General features: G+C 38.3%; 1 protein-coding gene across 1 annotated transcript in view; it reads left to right on the plus strand.

The window, feature by feature from the left end:
* The window catches only part of MSH3 (mutS homolog 3), a 93,793-nt gene that overhangs the window by 38,421 nt on the left and 34,658 nt on the right, over positions 1-20,714 (plus strand). Inside the window, exons 9-12 of the mRNA XM_019652581.1 lie at positions 3,647-3,759; positions 6,425-6,539; positions 13,916-14,000; positions 16,495-16,604. Of these exons, the coding sequence (XP_019508126.1) occupies positions 3,647-3,759; positions 6,425-6,539; positions 13,916-14,000; positions 16,495-16,604 (423 nt within the window). The remainder of the gene's footprint in view (positions 1-3,646; positions 3,760-6,424; positions 6,540-13,915; positions 14,001-16,494; positions 16,605-20,714) is intronic.

Genomic DNA, 20,714 nt, shown 5'->3' on the forward strand with positions numbered 1-20,714 from the left:
GTCACTGGCCCTCATATGTGGGATCCGAACCGGGGCCCTCTGGCATCCCAAGCCGGCTCTTAACCAACGCGCCGCTCGCCAGCCCGGTGAAAAGATTCTTTACTGCCCTTCTCTAATAGAGCAGCTGAAACCTAGACTATTGTTGGAGATGGTTTACATTTCTACTTGGTATCCTCGTTCTGTGATGGCCGCCAGTATTGTTCCTGTAGACTAGTGTTTTCAGTCTGCAGTTTGCCTGTGAATTACCCTGAAAACCCTGTTAAAAGTGAAAATACCCCCTGTCCCCTAACTTCCCACTGAGCTCAGAGTGAACACATTTGGGGTGTGGAATCTGTGCTTTTAATGTGTGTTACATGTGATTGTGATGTAGGTATTCCACAGACTACAGTTTCAGGAAATCAAGATTGAGAGTGCTGTGTTTAATGTAGAAATTTACTAAAATCGAGTTTGACAAAATTCTGGTTGGATATTACTCATTATGTATACAGTGTTTCAAGTAGACTTTTGTTTCAAAGATATAGTGATTTGAATTTACCATAACTTTCTTCAGTTTTTAAGAAATCTGGGGAAGCACAGATATGAGATTTTAACTCCAGCCAGTTTGTGAAAAAAAATGTTTGCGTGAGGGTGTTTAATATACAGATTGCAGAACAGTGAATTTAACATTGTTGTAATACTACTGTGAAAGCCTCAAGGATAACTGACAAGTCCATTTTATCAGATTTAATGGGTTTCTAAATCCTTATCTGCTTATCAAACAAAACTTTAATTAAACAGTAATTGAATTACCAGCTGCTTCTTGTGTTTGCTCCAGAAACTTGTGTAAAAACACTGTGGAGCTCATGTAAGATCATTCATTGCTTTTTGAGTTGCTAAAGAATAACTTTGCTGTAGGCTTCTAAAAATCCAGGTATTAAGGGAGTCTACAGGAAGATAAAAATTGAGAAGAGATTTGCAGTAGTTAGTTTGATACTCTCTTTCTGGTGGATTAAGGTGGAAAAATCCTTCTTCAGCACCACAGATGGGAGAAAATCCTCCCTCTTAGATTTCTTCGTGAATCAGCTTATCCCTACCTAGTCTTGTAGTAGAACAGAAAAAAGCCTTTGGAGGTAGGTATGCTGGCACAGATTTCTAGGAAAAAAAATGAAAACACTAAGAAATTAAGTTTATAACTTTATTTGAGCAACACAGAACATCATGGATAATTGATCCACGAATGCAGGCATCATTCAGCAATAGGAAATATGAATAATATATTAAGAAATTAAGTGAGAGAAACCACATGATCATTTTAACAAATGTAGAAAGAACATTAGGTAATATTCAATAATACTTTAAACTAATTTTTTTTTTCAAAAACTGGGAAACTTACCAAACCTTAGGCTAATAAGTCATTTATTCCAAAACATACAGCACATGTAATACTTACCAGTTGAAACTTTAGAAGCAGTCCCATTCGTGTCAGTAAGACAAAGGATGCCTGTTAGATGTTTAGCAGAGCTCCAAATGTCTTAGCCGGTAGTGTAATGAGACAGGAAAAAGAAGTGAAGAATAGAAATTGTAAGGGAGAGACAAAAAATATTTTACTTTTTTACAGATGATATTGATGCATGTGTGGACAATATAAGAGAATCAATTAATGTTCAGCACAGTTGCTACATAAAGAAATTGATAGTTTCATGTACACCAATGATAACACTTTAGTAAATACAATAGAAGAAAACGTTCCCTTTACAGTAGTATTAATCTTAATATATCTAAGTGTGAGCACAACCAGTTATATAAAACATGGAGAAAATGACAGAATGTTATTGCTAGATATAAAAGACATGAATAGAGAAATTATTCCATCTTTAACAGTGGGATGTTGTACATCTGTAATGTTTTATTATTAGTTAGATAAAAATATTCTAAGCAACATATGACAAAATGTTAATACCAAGTGATAGCCAATAATAAAAAATGGTTGAATAAGTTATGACTTTTACATACTATGAAATATTTTTTAGCTATTAAAAGGAATGAGTTGTAGCTATATTACTTTACATGGAGGGATTGTCAAGCGTTATTGCTTAGTGAAGAAAACAAGATGCAGAAAAGATTGTACAAAGTGATCCCATTTTTATAAAACAATGACATTTATGAATATGTATTACACAGTATACTTGTATATGATCATATAAACATGAAAAAAATAAGGAAGGATTCATTCTAGGCTGTTAACATGGGTTGGGAGTGAGGTGATATGGAGAGAAGGAAGGGAGAATGGGGAGCCAACAAAACAAAATAAAAAAGAAAATGTACTATATAGCATGGATGATATGTTTATGCGCTTACATAATCATATATGTACATATATGTAAACGTATATGTATAAAACATTGTTTTTTTGAAGATTTTTTTTTAATTGGGGAATTGGGGGGATGGGAACAGTGCTGGGGAATTGGGGGAAGGGGAACAGACAAGTTGCTGTCGTTTTGTTCTTCAATCTAGTTGTGGAAGATGTTGCTTCACTGGCCCAAGGTGGCACCATCATTGTGCTCTTCCCAGGCGAGGCAGATCAGTCACCGGCTTCTGGACGGCTGCTCACTGCGGCTGCTGGCCGCTCACGCTGGCTGCTGGCTACACACGGTAGCCCATGGCAACCCACTGCCACAGGGGCTGCAGCCTATGCCATCGCCGGCCACTCATGGCAGCCTAGCTCCAGGCTGAGCCGTTGTTCAGCATCTTAGCTGTGGAGGGCAGTGTCACTGGCCCTCATATGTGGGATCCGAACTGGGGTCCTCTGGCATCCCAAGCGAGTTCTTAACCATCGCGCCACTTGGCCGGCCCTAAAACATTTTTTTTTGAAGACTATAGAACCACTTTAAATAGTGAGACATGACCTAAGGGGAATTTACTGTGTTTGACTAAAGGCTGTGGTAGAAATAGAGTTAGCAAAAAGCCAACCAGTCATATATTGGGTTGTCTGAAAAGTCATGACTTACTTTTGCAACAAAAAGCATAGAAAAAATACATCATGACTTTTCCGACAACCCAATAGAATCCACTTCAAAGGAAGAATTACTTGATGACATGTTCTGTTGCTAGAGTATTTAAAAAAATGAAGCGATTAAATTACAACGATGCCTTTCCATTTTTCCCCCTTTTGTATTTATTAAACTAATTGACCTTAATTTCATTGAGTTCTTGATAACAATATATGTATATAAAGTACTTACAATGTGCTAGGTGATTAAAAAATACCAGTAGTAAAAGTAATAATTATAGGGGTGACCCTTTTGCTCAGTTGGTTAGAGCGTAATGCTGATAACACCAGGGTTGCCAATTCAGTCCCCGCATGGGCCACTGTGAGCAGTGCCCTCCCTAAAAAAGTCAAGTATGCCATGATAGCATGAAAGCAAAGTGTAACCAATGACCATGGCTGTTCCCCAATTAAAAAAAAAAGAAAAAAGAAGTAATAATTATATTTTATGAAATGAGGCTTTTGACAGGGAAACTTCAGCTCTTTCTTTTCCTTCAACTTGGCAAAGAATAAGGAATGCATATTGATGGATTGATTGATTGATTGTCAGGCAAAGGCCTAAATACAGACAGTTCAGGGTTATGGATAATTATCGTTGAAATCTTCATTTTTTTCTTTCAGTGTTCGGGATGACAGAATTCGAGTAGAAAGGATGGATAACATGTTTTTTGAATACAGCCATGCTTTCCAGGTGGTTACAGAGTTTTATGCAAAAGATGTAGTTGACGTCAAAGGTAAATATTTTGTACATGCTAGTGCTATGTCCTCAAATTTACCTGAGTTGAAATTTGGATAAAGGTGCAGGATTTGACTTTCAATTTAATGAAAACTAGTTACCAATAAATAACTGAAAGGAGTAAGGGAGGAGTTCATTGTTCTTGCACTCTACAAAAACACCAGTGCAGCTGCTTTCTTTGTAGCTATGACCATTTAGTAATTTGATGTTTTTGACATATTCACTGGCATGTAAGGAGTTAGTTACCGACCAGTGTTCCTTCTTGTTTCTCTTAAAAGATGGCCCATTTTTGGCTCGCAATTTTATAGAATGTGTAATCAATCTCCTGATGAAGGGTAGCATTTCAAAAGGTTGATTGCCAGAATTTAAATACCAGAACATTAGGACAGGGTCTGAATATGTTAGGTAACCCTTATTTGTCTAATTCACATTTCCTCAGCCAGGTAACAGTGCTTGATTTGGTCTGTACCCCTTGTTCCTTCCAATCCAGCTTACGTTAAAGTCCATTTTTATCCCTTATCACATCCTGCAGAGCTTTCTGTATTATACCATAGATAGATCAGCCTCCTCCAGCTCCCTCCCAGGTATCAAAGTCTTGTTAGAATTTCTCTTCCCGTGGTGCCTTGGCCAAGTTGAATCGAGTGTCTGACTTATGATTTATAGACTTACGACTCCAGTCTCTCGCCATGGAATCATCATCTATGTTCAACTAAAGACAAGACTAAGTCACAAGACCATCATAAGCCACTCTTGGCATCAGATTCACTTAGAAGGGTATAGGACAGAAAACCCAGCTTCTTGGCAGAGCTCGTGTTCTCTTAGAGGGAGCAGTCCACAGAGCCATTAGCGCTTAAGTTTCCCCTCTCCCGCAGTGACAGCTCAGCTGCAAATAAAGACTCTCATCCGGTGGGTGCAGGCTCTGCTCTGGCTTAGAAGCCCCATGTCCTGCAGGAACCCATGTATCCCTTGCTGGAATTCTACATAGGGCATGCCAAGTTCAACGAGTCAGTGTATTCTCAAGGAATGCCAAAATTCTGGAATCAGGTATTTATAATTCCTCCTAGTCCAGGTGGAATTTACTGATTTCAGATTATTTTTACCATATGCAATGCTGTGTCAGAACACACTGGCACTTCATCTTTATCAGGTTTCCTGTGGAACAGAGTTAGAAAGTTAAAAGATGAGATTCTCAGTAGAAGGGGAAAGGGTTTTGTTAACTCTCTATTTATATCTTGGTTTGATAAAAAGCTATAGTTGACATTAATAAATTATTTTGTATTACTGATTTGTAGAGGATATTTTGTAATTTTTTAGTTTCTAGAAGTAATAAATGGCCATTGCAAAAAATTCAAAATATAATTGTGCATAAAGAAAAAAGTTAAAGTCCCTCCCCTCAAATTCTTATGAATTTTTTATGCAAAATCCACATATATACACATAAACTTAAATATATAATTGTGTCTATTTGTACTATAACTTGAATTTATTCTTTCAAATTAATTTTTATTGAACGCCTATTATGTGAGGCATTAATTACACAAACAATACAGAATAAAACAGACAAAAATTCTTGCCCTCCTGGAGTTTACATTCTAATGGGGTGAGATGTACAATGAAATAATTTAGATAGTGTGTTTGAAGGTGATAAGTGCTGTGAAGAAAATAAGGAAGGGAAGAGGGTGAACTTTGAAATGGGGTGGTGAAGGAAGGCTTCACAGAGAGAAGGGCATTTGAACAAAGATTTGAGCAGATGGAAGGAGGTAAGGGGGAAAGCCGTATATGGACATGTGAAGGAGCAGTGTTGCAGGCAAGAGACAGCAGCAAGCACAACTTAAGTGCCTGGTACGTTTAGGAATAGCAAATAGTCCAGGTGCTGGAACAAACTAACTGAGTGGGGAGAATATTAGGAGGCAAACTCAGAGGTAAACAGGAGAGGGAAGGCACGTTGTGCAGGGTATTAGAGACTTAAGGACTTGAACTTTTTCTCAGGGAGTTGAGGAATGTTGAAGAATTTTAAGCAAAGTAGTCTAATGATGTTATGTACATTTTTACAAAGCATTCCTTTGGCTGTTTCTATTAAGAATACCCGATAGAGCACAGGGATGATGCTGGGAGACCATTTGGAAAGCTGTTACAATATTCCTGCTGAGAGATGAGAATGATCATATGACTTTTTTTTCCCCTTTCTCAGCAATACATTATGGGTAGGTTTTCATATCAGTGCAGATAGCTGTAAGTCATTTCTATTAGTAGGTGTATAGTAATCTGGACTTATCAAAATTTATTTAACTGTTATCCTATTGATGTCCAGTTAGGTTGTCTCTAATTTTTTTACTATTACAAAAGATTTTTCAACTCACTTCTTTGTATACACATCTTTGACAACATTTTGGAGTATTTCTAGGTCAAAAGAGATGAGCATTTTACATTTTGAAAAAGTGGCTCTATTGCTTTCCAAAAAGGTTTGTTCTAGTATCAGAAAATGCCGCTTTTCCCATGCCCCAGCTATTTGTAATCTTCTACATTTTTCCAAAGGGCAATTTTAGGAGGTACTATCTAAATTATTATTTCAATAATCATACACTAAATTTTATTTAACTTAAATTTTGTTTTTAATAATGGTGAATAATAATCCTAATGAAAATATATATTTTGTTTTTTAGGTTCTCAAAGTTTTTCTGGCATCATTAACTTGGAGAAGCCTGTGATTTGCTCTTTGGCTGCCATAATAAGATACCTGAAAGAATTTAACTTGGAAAAGGTGCTTTCCAAACCCAAGTAAGTGATTTCTCAAAAATAAAAGAAAGGGGTGAGGTTATATTAAAAACATTTCTTAAATTGAATTTGGTAAGTACTGTACTTAGAGATGTTTACCTGCTATTGATAGGATACTCTGTTCAGGGGGAAGGATGTATTATGTGGTAGTATTGCTGAAGAATATTAAAAATATTAATTGGTATAAAAATATTGATAGAATCCTGAATAATTCTGTCAGTTCATATTCATGATAGCTATTTAATGTATTGTAGCTTTGACTACAAAACCGTGCTTTATTCTAAGCACAGTTAAGTGCCAAGTAGTGAGAAGGGAATTAAGAAGTGGTATTAAAAAGCTTTCATGACACCTCACCTCCTTTCTTATTCTTGGTTTCAGTTCTTATTTCATAGGCCATAAAGTTGAAGACAAAGAAGACAGCTATTAACATAGATAGCTTTTTAAAAGAGTGATTAACTTCGTAGAGTTCAGAGATTTAAAAGCTTCCAGGTGACATTCTAGAAAAATACTAGTTTAAAAACCAGTGGAATAAAAAAATGGGTAGCGGGATGATTTTCTTGCCTTTCTGTATTCCACCTTCATCAGCCCCTTGTCTTTGGCTCTGTGAAGAATTACCCTCTGTTATTTGATCCTGGATAAATAAGCTATTTCCTGTTCTGCTGAGGTGGGTGGACAGATAGGAGCTTTCTTAGTAAAATGGCCGAGGATGAATTGAGGAAGAAAGAGGTGGTGCTGGTTTGAGATTGTTGGAGAGAGTGGAAGAAAGACAGTTCACTTGGGAATCATTTTCTATACTGTGTTTTTTGGTGTGTATTCTTATTGTCTTTAGGATAGAACAGAATATCATCTCTTTGGAAGCAGTTTTGTCCTGTTTAAAAATAATCTAAATATCCATCCACAGGAGAGTGGGTTCATTGTGTTAATTTCATGCAATGTAATGTTATACAGCAATGAAAATGGACTAGAGTTACACACATCAATATTAGCATTATATTGAGCCCAAAATGAAATTGCTGAAGGACACAGAGTACCTACTATATATGAAGTTAGAAACGTGAAACAATAGGGTATATTGCTAAAGAATACATACATATATAGAGAAGGTATAAAGATGCACAGGAATGATGAACAGCAAACTCAGAAGACGGGTTCTTTCAGTGGGGACAGAGGGGAAAAAATAAAGGTCGGTGGGGGAAATGGCACAGGGAAGTTCTACTTGATGTTTATTTTTCAACCTGGGCACTATGTTAATCTATCTGTATTTTAGTATGGCTGAAATGTTTTATTTTAAAAAAGTAGCAGCCTGGCATTATACTTCATTGGATTCCACGTTAGCTCCAGTAATAGGAAACTTATTACAGAAACATCCTGTGGCTGATTGTGTTGGACCCCCAGAAAGAAAGAATGACAAGCTACCTTATCGTTTGACTTGTTCATGATAGGGAGCCTCTAACTCAGGTTGAACTAGTGACTAAATAGCTTGTCCATTACGATTTGTTTCTGTCCGTACATCACCAAGCAATGAATTTTTTTTTTTTAAAGATTTTTATTGGGGAATTGGGGGTATGGGAACAGTGCTGGGGAATTGGGGGAAGGGGAACAGACAAGTTGCTGTCGCTTTGTTCTTCAGTCCAGTTGTGGAGGACGCTGCTTCACTGGCCCAAGTTGGCACCATCATTGCGCTCTTCCCAGACGAGGCAGATCAGTCGCCGGCTTCTGGAAGGCTGCTAACAGCAGCTCCTGGCCGCTCACTGCGGCTGCTGGCCACTCACGCTGGCTGCTGGCTACGCACAGTAGCCCATGGCAACCCACTGCCACAGGGGCTGCAGCCTATGCCGTCGCTGGCGACTCATGGCAGCCCAGCTCCAGGTCGAGCTGTTGTTCAGCATCTCAGCTGTGGAGGGCAGTGTCACTGGCCCTCATATGTGGAATCCGAACCGGGGCCCTCTGGCATCCCAAGCCAGTTCTTAACCATCGCACCACTCGGCCGGCCCAGCAATGAAATATTAATATTAGAGTAAGGAAATTGACTTTTTCTAAAATCAGGCTCTCATGTTTAGAAGTAGATGAATTTGGGTCTGTAAACATCATTGTGTCCTCCTCATTTTAAATTCAAAGTGAAAATAACGCTAAACAGTAAAACATAAAATGTTTGTTTGTACTGAAATTAAAATAGGTTATTTTAAAGTTACCTGACTTGATTGAGTGAAGCTGAATTTATATTTGGTGGTATTGGTGGAGAGCGGTCAGGGGACTGGATCTGCTGGTGCCTTAGTGTGTGTCTAACCTGCCTGTTGGGTAATCCCCTCCTGTCAGTTCCATAGAGCCAGACAAAAAAGACATAAAGAGATTCAAAATGTTAGGCCCTCACATTGTATATCACCCAGCATATGCCCAGCACCTAGTAGGCAGTCAGTAAATACATGATTAATAAGAAAGAAGGAAGGAATTTTTTGTCCTGTGAGCATGAATTTGATTGGAAATTCCCAAAATGTCCTTGGGAGCCAAGATAAAGATTGTGATCAAACAAGTACTATTGTTTCACTTAAAGATGAAATGTGATTGAGGATGTTTTATGGGTAGCATGTGATTTGACTCTGTATCTAATTCCCAAAGAGTAATTCCACAGTTCTTATATCTTAGAAAAATAATGTAGCCTCTCAAAGTGATTACTTTGGAAAGCATGAATGCTTTCCTTCTGTATTTAAAATTCAGTTGTATTACTTTAAAAGTTTAGCATCATAAGGTATGATTATACTTCAAGAGCTGTGCTATTGGGAGAAAATTTAGTTGTCTTGTTTTGCAAATAGTTTCACAGAAGTTGCTGTGTGTTTCATAAAAATCTTGATATACATTTATTTAAAGGTCTTTGTTCCTTTACAATAGAATTTTAGGTTGTTTGAAGAAAATATACCATTTCAAGAATTGTTCTTAAGGATGGATTAAGTGAGGTTTTATTAGGGCAAATTTTGCTTGTAATAAATCGTAGCTATGAGTATGACTATATATTGAGTCCTATGTATTCTAGAGAATCATTGAACCTGGCAGTGGTCTTAGGGACCTGTTATACACTCTTTTAGTTTCCTCTTTAATATCCTTATTGGAAACATTTATGAATGCAAAAATATTCATTTTATTTAATTACAAATCAAGAAGAAGGGAATCTACAATAAAACTCGAGTTTTCTAATATACAGTTTTAAATAATTAAAATTTATAATAATTTTCTAAAATTAAATTTATAATAATTAAATAAAATTAAGCACCAAAAGATTAGGAAAATGGTAAATGTACGACCTCTGAAAACTATACATAGAGAACTATTTTTCACCATAGAGTTCATGGTGAAATTTTTGGCCTTTGTTTCCATTTTCAAATGTTATTTAAATAGGACCTTTGTAAGGGGTTGATTTTTCAGGTAAGGTCTGTACCTTTACTGTCTTTGTCTAAATCAGAAAGATTTCTTTTTTAAAGACTTTATTGGGGAATTGGGGAGGGGAGCAGCATTGGGGAATCAGGGAAGGGGAACAGACAAGTTGCTGTCCCTTTGTTCCTCAGTCTAGTTCTGGAGGATGTCGCTTCATTGGCCCATGTTGGTATTATCATTGTGCCCTTCCTGGGTGAAGCAGTCGCTCTCCGGCCATTGAACAGCTGCTTACAGCGGCTCACAGCAGCTCACGAAAGCTCACGCCAGCTGCTGGCCAGCCCCACTGAAGCCTACGCTGTCACCGATGACTCAAGGCAGCCCAGCTCCAGGTTGAGCTGTTCACCATCTTAGCTGTAGAGGGCACAGCGTCACTAGCCCTCATGTGGGATCCGAACTGGGGCCCTGCTGCCCAGAGCTGGTGTCCCAAGCCAACTCCTAACAAACGCGCCCAGAAAGTTTTTTTTTTAAGCAGTATAGGAATGATATAGAGTCTTAAATTTCTCTGGCAAGTTGGTAGCAAGTATATTTCCTGCCATTATGAAACTCGAGGGAAAAAAGCATCCTTTGAATTTTTGTTGTCTAAAATATTAATGAAATATTTTCCCATGTTACTTATGATATTTCTATCCAGGTTCACACAACATGAATTCTAGCCAGGCATTGTTTATGAGGTTCACTTGAAAACATAAAATTTGGCTTCTTCCAAAAGAATACATAATTCAGAATTGTTTGAGTATTTTAGATCAGTGATCATATACCACTGAATTCCTAAGGATGCTGGCAGATACAACTCTTAGCTCAAAAACGTATATAATATGTAATTCCTTCTGGAAATAGGCACTGACAGAAGGAAATTTCTTTTGTATTTGGAAGGAAGATTCCTAACTCCAGAACACATTATCAGCCAAACATTTGGGAAACCCAGAAGCAAAGTTAGTTCTTATAATTGCTTGATGATTATTGTTCCATAGGAATCAGTCTAATACTGCTCAGTGGTTGCTGACTTTTACTAAAAACAATGCAGATGTCAGTTTAAAAGAAATTCTTTGTTTCTCTACTTTGAGGTTTAGATGGCTTGTTCAGTAAGGGCAAAAACCAACAATAAAACAAACAAAAATCCATATGCACGTCATTAATACTGCTAAGTCAGAAAAGAGCAGATACAGGCATACCTCGGAGATATTGAGGGTTTGGGTCCAGAACACCAACATAAAGTGAGTATCATAATAAAGTGAGTTATAATCTTTTTGCTGGTGGAGGGTTTTGCCATCAATTTGTTAAAAAAATTAAAAAAGCAACATCTGAAGCTCAACAAAGTGAGGTATGCCTGTACTTCTTCTCACTAAAAGTCTGGTGTTGGAACTAAAACTAACGTAAGCCAATTTGTTTGCTCAGAGTTACTGGGTTCTTTTTGGTGTTGTAGATATTGGGAGCCTCCAGTAATTATATATAAGTGAGGACTCTAAGCTTCTCCAGCCCTCTTTCTACCAAGTTGTATGTTAGTCCAGACAAAATTGTGCCACACATGTACTTTTTAGCAAACAGGCACTAAAGCATTATGTAAACTCTTCTGTAAGCTCTTTGAAATGTCAATTCTCGGTCTTCTTGATGTTCTGATAGTGCCTTGCTTCCAAGGTTCACTCGAGGCATAGAAGGAGCAGGATTTCGCTTTTAGTTGGAGTTAGGTGACAGAACCCTCAGATAACTGGTGGAACAGGGGATGCTTTCGGAATCCTAAACTTAAGACGCTGTTCTTCAGGGTGTGGACTATTGGGTTTACAAGTACTTTTGAGCTGAAGGCAACTGAGCAGTTATTTCTGGACAGCCTACACATCTTAAATGTCACTCATTTATCTTACACCTCTAGTTTTCATGGGAGATAAAAGCAGCTCTGAGATGTTTTTAGAAAAGTCTGCTGGGTTATGTATGGGTTCTTGATTAGTCTTTCATGCCAAGGAAGCATCCCTCTAGAGCAGCGGTTCTCAACCTTCCTAATGCCGCGACCCCTTAATATAGTTCCTCATGTTGTGATGACCCCCAACCATAAAATTATTTTCGTTACTACTCTATAACTGTAATTTTGCTACTGTTATGAATCGTAATGTAAATATCTTTTTGTTTTCCGATGGTCTTAGGCGACCCCTGTGAAAGGGTTGTTCAACCCCCAAAGGGGTCGCAACCCACAGGTTGAAAACCGCTGCTCTAGAGTCTGTCTGACTAAGGTACTCAAGTGTTAATTGTGTAGGTTAAACCCAACTGTCAGGAATAGAAGTAAATGACATATCTATTGTAAATACATGGGACCTGGTTAGATACCAACTCTGAGCCTAGGCTATCAGCTCTTCCAGCTTGGATTTTTTACCATGAAGTCAGGATTTTTTACCTGTCAGCTTCACAGCTAATCACTGCATGATTATTTCTTCCTGTAGATAATGTTGTTTTATTACTGTCCCTGGGTATTTCACAGACATTTCTGAGCTTTATGACTCAAAGGAAAACAAACAAACCCCAACTGGCTTCCCTGTGGGAAGATGGCAGACCTTTGTTGAGCATCTACTTTCTGCTAGACTCTGCAGTTGCTACCAAATGTATAAGACATTAATAACCCTTGCCTCCACGGAGCTAAAAAGATCTATTAATGAAGGTAGCCCAAGAGCAGTAGCCTAAGAGCATAAATTGCTGTAATTCAAGGCAAATTAAGTTAACTGCTATAAGAAAGAGAAAAAGGGCTACATACGCCTCCTATCAATTAGTGTTGGAGCTGCTTCCATCTGAAAATCATTAACAAGCTATCCTTTGGAAGCTCAGGCAAACCTGTCTCAGACAAATTACACTGCCAAAGGACACCGTTCAGTTACTAGGCAACGTTCCTAATGTGCTGTAAGTGATTTCTTTTTTAGGGCCCTGGAGCTTTAGTTGGGGGAGACATCTAGAAGTAGAAACATCTCTCAATGAGCACGGGCTTTGATTTTAGGCTCTAGATTCCTGGATGAGGCCTTGTTTTCATAACTGGCTTGGGAAGCTAGGGTTTTATTTAAATCTTATTACAGCTGTGATAAGTGTGGTCAGGCTTATAATGCAAACATTCATGCTTTCCCTCCAAATAGTTAGTGACTTGCCATTCATTATTTTTCAAGTCTGTAAGTGCTGTTAATAGAAAACCCAAAGGATTGGCTTATAAAAGAAATTGAATTCCTTGTATTAGTAATGCATTGACTCATATACTTTTTAACATGAAAGACTAATAAGGACAAAATTGGAGTTGTGCGTACATTTATTAATCATACTGCAACTCAGTACTCAAGTCTGTGTGAAATTCATTGAACTTTTCATCTAGTTTGGGATAGTTACAGAGAAATAAGCAGCATGTGCATTCTTTAAGCTTAAGGAAATAATTTCTGGTACTTTTTCAGTTTTATACTCTACTAAAGCACCAGCCACATTACTATGTGTTGTTAATTATAGAGTAAATAACATTTGTTGCATACATCAGAATGTTGATTAAAAGCTGTTAAAGGTTTTATCAAAAGTGATCTCATGCTGAAGAATAAGGAGGACATTTTTAAGTATCTCGACATATTTTTCTAGCTAATTGCATAGTTTTTTCTGAAGATAACACCACGTGCTCTGCCAATGTTAAAAGACTGTGTTGGTTCTATTCCGGTAAATATAAAAAATAAAACAACAACAACAAATTGTTGGTACCACTTACTTTCTTGTTCTTGTTTTTGGCTTGAGAGCAACTATCCTTATTTGGCCATCAATCTGTTTAACGTTATCAGCATCAGTGAAAGACAATATCTCAGTGAATATTCTTTTTGCTCCTTTTGGTTTGATTCCCTATCAAAAAACTAACTTTTTCATCATGTTACTGAAATATTTCTAGTGCCTAAATAAGTTTTTAAAATTTCTTTATGCACTTACATCATTCCTCATATTTTATTCTTTTACAGGAATTTTAAACAGTTGTCAGGTGAAATGGAATTTATGACAATTAGCGGAACAACATTAAGGAATCTTGAAATCCTACAGAATCAGGTCAGGTAAACATAAGGGATAGTTGATTCAAAATGGTTTTGAAAAAAATATTGGTATAAGGTAGCAGCCTGTTTTTAGAAATATAATTGAAAATAATATTGTCATTAACTGACCATTCTACCTGTCATCTACTATTTATTAGTTGATAACTGCAGCACACGCTTTTTGGAGCAGCAAACACAGTATATGAAATACTTCTGTGAGATGACTTTGGGAGCTTTCGAGCTGTCCCTTTTAATGATTGAAGTGACATGCTCTTCCCGATCATTTCTGTATCACATATTCCTTTGGAAAGACACCATCTTTGAAAATCAATATGAAGTGGATTTTTTTGTCTGCTTGATTATATTCTTTCTACATACCTTTGATTGTTCTCGAAATGACTACAGTCTTATTTCATTATGCAGCATGTAAAACAAGTTACTGTGATATTCAATTAGACTGTAAGATGTGTAATATTTCCCTTCACAAATTTTAATCATTGTTTATTTGCCCTTTATTGATGAATTAGGAAGGTAATGGAGTCAGTAAAATTACTGCTTTCATATATTAAATCATCACTTGGAAATGTGAGATATTATATTGTAAAACTAATGTTATCATAACATAAAATGATAGAAATAAAAAGTAGTTCCAAGTCATTTGAGGAAGTAGCGGAGAAGCTGAACTATCTGCGTCAAATGGTTTAAAGCTCTTCAGAAATATTTATTACTCTTGTGAATGATAGTAAATGCTGAATTTATTCCCCTGACTCCTGGATTTGTATATTACTAACTAGTTTCTCTCATTCAGTTTTTCCTTCTTCTAAGCTATCCTTGTATACTAGAGTCAGCCTTACTTGCATTCAGTAATAGCATTTTTATCTTGGCATTCTGTTATCCAGAAGTTGAGAATCTCTCCCACAGTCTTTCTCATCAACTCTCTGTATATCCCCATGATGGGAAACTGGTAGGAATAAAAGCACATTTCTTAGATGAGGATCTCAGTCAGAGTCTGCAAACACAATGCCAGCATTCCCAGCTTTTCTTATTCGGCCACATCCTCCCTGTTCAAGTCGTACTGTTGTGGAGTCAGTTCCGAAATCAGACTCCTAAGGCAAAAATCGTCTGTCATCAAAATACCCTTTCAGAATCCTTTCATTATCAAGACTTGGGCCTTGTAGAAACAGAAGCTGAGAATTAACATCTTCTGCTTGTCTTTGCACTTGAGCTTTGTCCTCTCTTACCAATGGGCAGTGGCAGGTGGTGGTGAGGAGGGGCTGGGTGTCAGGCAGAGCAGAGCTATAACAGGACTGGTGTCTCCCCCACATCTCCCTCTCTTGTCTGAGCCTGCGTCCCCAGTGAAGCAGGTAATTGGAACATGATTCCCCTCCACCGTCCTCTTCCTGGGACCCTTTAATGCAGGCAGGCCATTTGGGCTCTTGTTGAAGGAAGGGTGGTGCTGTTAGTGACCTGGAGCACCCTCGATGGTCGGCTCTGCTTGTCCAGCTCATCCTCGGGGAGCCTCTGTGACCACTGTAGCTTCCATATGTGCTCTGCTTTAAACTCCTAAGGCCTGGGGAGCTTATGCCTTACCTTTTATTATTTATTCCTGCCAGATGGCATTGTGCCTTGATATGAGTCTTTTCTCCCAAACTTGGATATAAGTGCCTTGAGGGAGGGACCATATCTTAATATACCTTCTTCAGTCATAAAGCTGGGCACATGGGGAGGTATTCTCTAAGTACCTGCTTGATGATTTGAAGGACAAGGAAAAAGTTAAAAAAACAAAAACAAAAGCACTCAGGTGAAAATTTCAATTGTGTGTTCCAAATAAGATTTAAACCTATTAATAGACTTTTTGTATGATAATGAAACTTTGGTTAAAATGAGCTATCCCCTCTAGTTAATTGTACATTTTTTTTTATGGCTAACTTTCAGATAGCAAATCATAGACAGATAAACTTTTACTAAGGATTTAATAAAACACACTAAAATAAACCCTTCCTGGGTAAATTCCCAGAGTACAGTGCAAGTTCACTTTGATCTCCAATACCTTCTGCTCACTCAGTGTTGTCATGAGAGCATCAGTCTTTAAAATGGTCATTCGGAGGCAGTGGAAGATACCGAATTGCCAAAGGAAAATTAAATTATCTTCACTGTACCTCCTAAGGTAGGCAAATATATAATTATATTTTTAGGATGCTCAGGACAAATAAATATTTCAAAAGTGATTTCTGAATAATTTTTACTTAGTTAACTAAAAATTACACAGAGGCTATCCCTTTTTTGTGCAAAATACCATTATGTATTGTGTATATATGTGTGTGTGTGTGTGTGTGTGTGTGTGTGTGTGTGTGTGTTGTATATATTTTAGACAACACACTCATTCATCAAACATTAAATGAACACTTGTTATGAGCTATATGGAATAATTAGGGCACATGAACAACTAGTGATTTTGGTACAAATACAATTGTCTAGTTCATAAAAAATGTTTTTTTGGTCTTCCTTAGACTGATATGAAAACCAAAGGAAGTTTATTTTGGGTTTTAGACCATACTAAAACTTCATTTGGGAGACGGAAGTTAAAGAAGTGGGTGACCCAGCCACTCCTTAAATTAAGGTAAGGGGAATTTTTTGTGTGTGTATCTATTCTGAAATGATATAATGTAAAATTAAGGCTATGTTGCTCTCCTTAAAACCAAGGTTCCCATGCCTTACAAGAACACAGTTTCAAATTGGGGAAGATGATATTTTGTATCTGGCAATCCATCGTCTAATATTGTGAGGATTTTTTCCTTGTCCCCACGAATGAGCCTGCTTATAGGTTGAAAGACAAGGGGTGTGTCTGAGGAAAGTGAGTTACCCAGGTAGTTTGTGTCAGCAGTAATATGAGGAGGTAGGGCGGGACGAGGCTAGAAAGGTGGGTGCTGTCTTTTGTAGCGGGCTTTGAAAGCGAGGCTGAGGAGCTGGTAGCCAGAGGACGTTAACTGCGTGATTCTGAGCATGGGAGTGATAGGGTCTGAGCTGGGCTCCTGTGTAGGGTGAGACAGAGTGCTGGTGGTGGACGGGGGGGAGGTAAGCTAGCTGGTTCTTGGAGAGGTTCTGATGACTTGAGCTAAAGCAGCATCAGTAGGAATCCGAAAGAAGGGTCAGGTATGAGATGTTTAAGACAGTAAACTGAGTAACCAGGAGCTCCTTTATTACATACCAAGCACTGGGCTAGGGTTTTATGTGCATTTCCCTTTTAAACGGCACAAAGTCCTCTGAGTGGCTGCATTTTGTGCTGTGCTTAGTAAATAGACATCTTCCAGAAAGGAGAGCAGATACTGGTATTAGTGTTAGTAATAAGCTTTAAGACATTGTGTTGATGATCATTACCAAATCGCCCCCATGCTGCATTTTTAAAACCCATATTATGTCTATTAATTCTTTCACTGTCCTCGGAGATAGTTATTGCTTCGTTTTATAGATGAGAAAAACGGAGACAGGTTAGTTATCCAAGATCAACAAGCCACGCGCATAGGGGCTCACCTGAATGCATAAGATTTTTGCTTTTTTGCTTTTTTTGAAGTCAGTGAGACTTCACCTTTGATTGTGACCCCCTCACTCAGTCGTGTAACTTTGGACAAGTTACGAACTTTCATACACCTCAGTTTCTTCACCTGTAAAACGGGAGATATGATACCTACCTCGTAGTGCTGTTGTGAGGACCAAATGGGACAGTATACATGAAGGATTAGTGTGGTTTCTGGCGTCAGTTGTGCAGTCAAGAAAATAGTTGCGGTCTTTATAATACCAAACAATTTGAAACAACCTAGTTTCTTAGTAGGGGAATGGAAAAATAGATTGTTATCTAGTATTACTTTAGAATATTACATAGCCATGAAATTGAAGACAGTCATAGATGACCCAGCTGGATGCTTCCAGTGATGAGGCTGTGTGGCTAGGTCTGCCCTTGTCAGTTCTTCTGAATCTTGCCCTTGCCCGTGTTTTACCTTTTGCCTGTAGCTGCAGTCAGGATGGTGAGAAGAACTGCAAGAACCCTGGTGAGCAGGTAGAGGCTTTGTGTGAGTCTCCTCATAGAATGACATAACCGTCAGCAACTGAACACTATCATTTATGAGATTGGGCTTGGATCACACCCTTCCTTTCTCTTTTATTTAATACTCTAAACTTGACTATGCCCTGGGAACTTCAGAATAAGCTCAACTTCCTGTTCTGGTCGACTGAGTACACATTTAGTGTATCTTTTGTTACACGAAAGATAGTGCATTAGTTAGAGAAACTAACTGCTAACAAAAAGACCCCAGGAAGTTTAATGGCTCTAACAGAGTGGAAATTGATTCCATCTTTGCATAAACATCCATGGTCTTGGGCCGGAACTCCCGTCCCATAGGCATTTAGGAATCCAGGGGTTCTTCAGTCTTAAATATCTGACTTCTGAGGCCCAGCTGGGCACCGACATGCAGCCAGTAGAAGGGAAAGAGCGCGGAGGATGTCTTTTTGGCTTTTATGAGCCAGGTCTTGCAGTGGCAGATATTACTTCTGCTAGTTCTCACTGGCTACAAATCATTCTTACAGTCTCACTTGACTGCAAAGAAGGTTAACAAATGTTTGTTATGGATAAAGAAGAAATGTTTAGTGGCTACCTACCAGTCTGTTGTTAGAGAGAGTTGGCTATTTTTCCTTTACCTTTGTATTGTTGTTTCAATTCTATCACACTTTTTTTAGCATAAAAAATGGACTTATTGAAATTTTTGAACTAGTGATACCTTTACGTAGTTCCAGAGTTCAAAAATGTGAAAAGGTATACAGTGAAGTGTTTGTATCTCGTTCCTACCTCACATCTGCCAAGTTCCTGCTGGATAGTTATGGTTAGTATTTTCTTGTGTATCCTTCCAGCGATTTTTTTGTTTTAAAAAGCAAGTTTGAATGTATGTCCTTCCCTCCCTCTTTACATAGATGGGGGCATAATATACACAGTACTCCATACTTTGTTTCTTTACTTTAATAGTATAAGGTAGTTGTTTTAAACTTTGTGCTATTCAGTCTTGAAGGCAAGACATTGTTCCTATTCTCAAGGAGTTTCTAATCTAATTTTGTCAAGGTATAATCTAGTGAAGGTGAAGGCAATGCAAGTAGTGGAAGCTTTTGTACCTGAAATAAAATACTTACCTTGCTCATTGTATAGCCCAATACCACAATTAGAGCAAATTAAGAATACTTTTATAATTCAAATTAGGTTTTTAGAAAACTGCTTAAGAGAATTAAGCATGCTGAGTTTATTCTCGCCTATTTAAATCACATAAATAATTAAAATTAAGAAAATTGAAAATTATTAGTGTTGGGAAATAGGTCCTTGCCAGTCGACTATACATTCATGTAATTTTCTACAGCATTAAGTACATTTTAGTGATAGTTAGTTGTCTTGAATAATGAAATGACTTTTATTTTGGTAAGGTTATATGTTTGGAATATTATTGGTTGTGTTTCTAATTCATAGCCCTGCCCCAAATGACAAAGTAACAGAATATTATGTATTTCCTCCATTTAACATTTAATGTGTAAAAAAACTACATGCCATTTTTAACTCTTTGGAACTTGAAATTAAGTGCATTGGGATCCCTGTTTATTCTTTGTAGTTTCCCATGTTCCATGAGCCTGCCAACACAGTGTTCACCTGTGGTGACTCTGACTTTACTCAGCCCAGTGAGACACAGTACTGCTTATGAATGGGAAGGAGTGGTAGCTGGTACATAGCTGAGAGCTGTGATTGGTTGGTGTTGACCCCGTGCCTCTTTGCCCTTGCTGAGTGAGAGCAGAAAAGAGGACTGCTGCTGCCAAGAAAAAGGCAACGCCAAATGCCTCTTGTCCAAATGTCTGCTCTGACTGTTATTGCATAGGGATGAACTAGTGTCTCTTGGGATGCATATATCCAGGAACCTACAGCTGCTCTCTGCTTTGTTCTTCGAGATCAGGGCCTTCACTGAGATCTAGATTGGCTCAGATGACCAGCAGTAAATGGCAACTTTCATTTGGGCCGAGGAGGAGAAACACAGGAGAGAATGAGGAGGAAGAAATAATATTTCCTTTTTGGCCCTTCCAGCTTTATCTTTCTCTCCTGATGCTCTTATTGGTGGGGATTTTCAGAATATACCCCCTCTAAATGCTGTGGGAGAACTTCATGTTCTGTGGCTTTCACGTCTTAAAAATGTTTCTCTATATGAAATAACTAGGTATATTCCATAAAGTATAACAAACACTTTTTTTGGATAGTTGAACTTATAAATAAATAAATAAATAAATGGAAAGACTCAGGGAACAGATTGAAGAAGCTACAAATGGTGGTGAATTGACGCTGATGTTGCAGCTGTCCCTAAGGCCTTTGCAGATGTTGGTAATCAAAAGGACTGGGTTTTAGGGCCAGTCGAGTGGCACGTTGGTTAAGAGTTGGCTTGGGACGCCAGCTCTGAGCAGCAGTGCCCCGGTTTGGATCCCACATGAAGGCCAGTGACGCTGCCTCTACAGCTAAGATGCTGAACAACAGCTCCACCTGGAGCTGGGCTGCTGTGAGTCGCCAGCGACAGCGTAGGCTGCAGCCCCTGCTGCAGTGGGCTGGCATAAGCTACCGTGTGTAGCCGGCAGCCAGCGTGAGCTGGTGTGAGCTGCCAAGAGCTTCCATGAGCGGCTGTCCGGAAGCTGGCGACCGATGTGCCTCGCCCGGGAAGAG

Source organism: Hipposideros armiger, unplaced genomic scaffold (assembly GCF_001890085.2).
Source record: "Hipposideros armiger isolate ML-2016 unplaced genomic scaffold, ASM189008v1 scaffold_182, whole genome shotgun sequence".
NCBI classification, from domain to species: domain Eukaryota; kingdom Metazoa; phylum Chordata; class Mammalia; order Chiroptera; family Hipposideridae; genus Hipposideros; species Hipposideros armiger.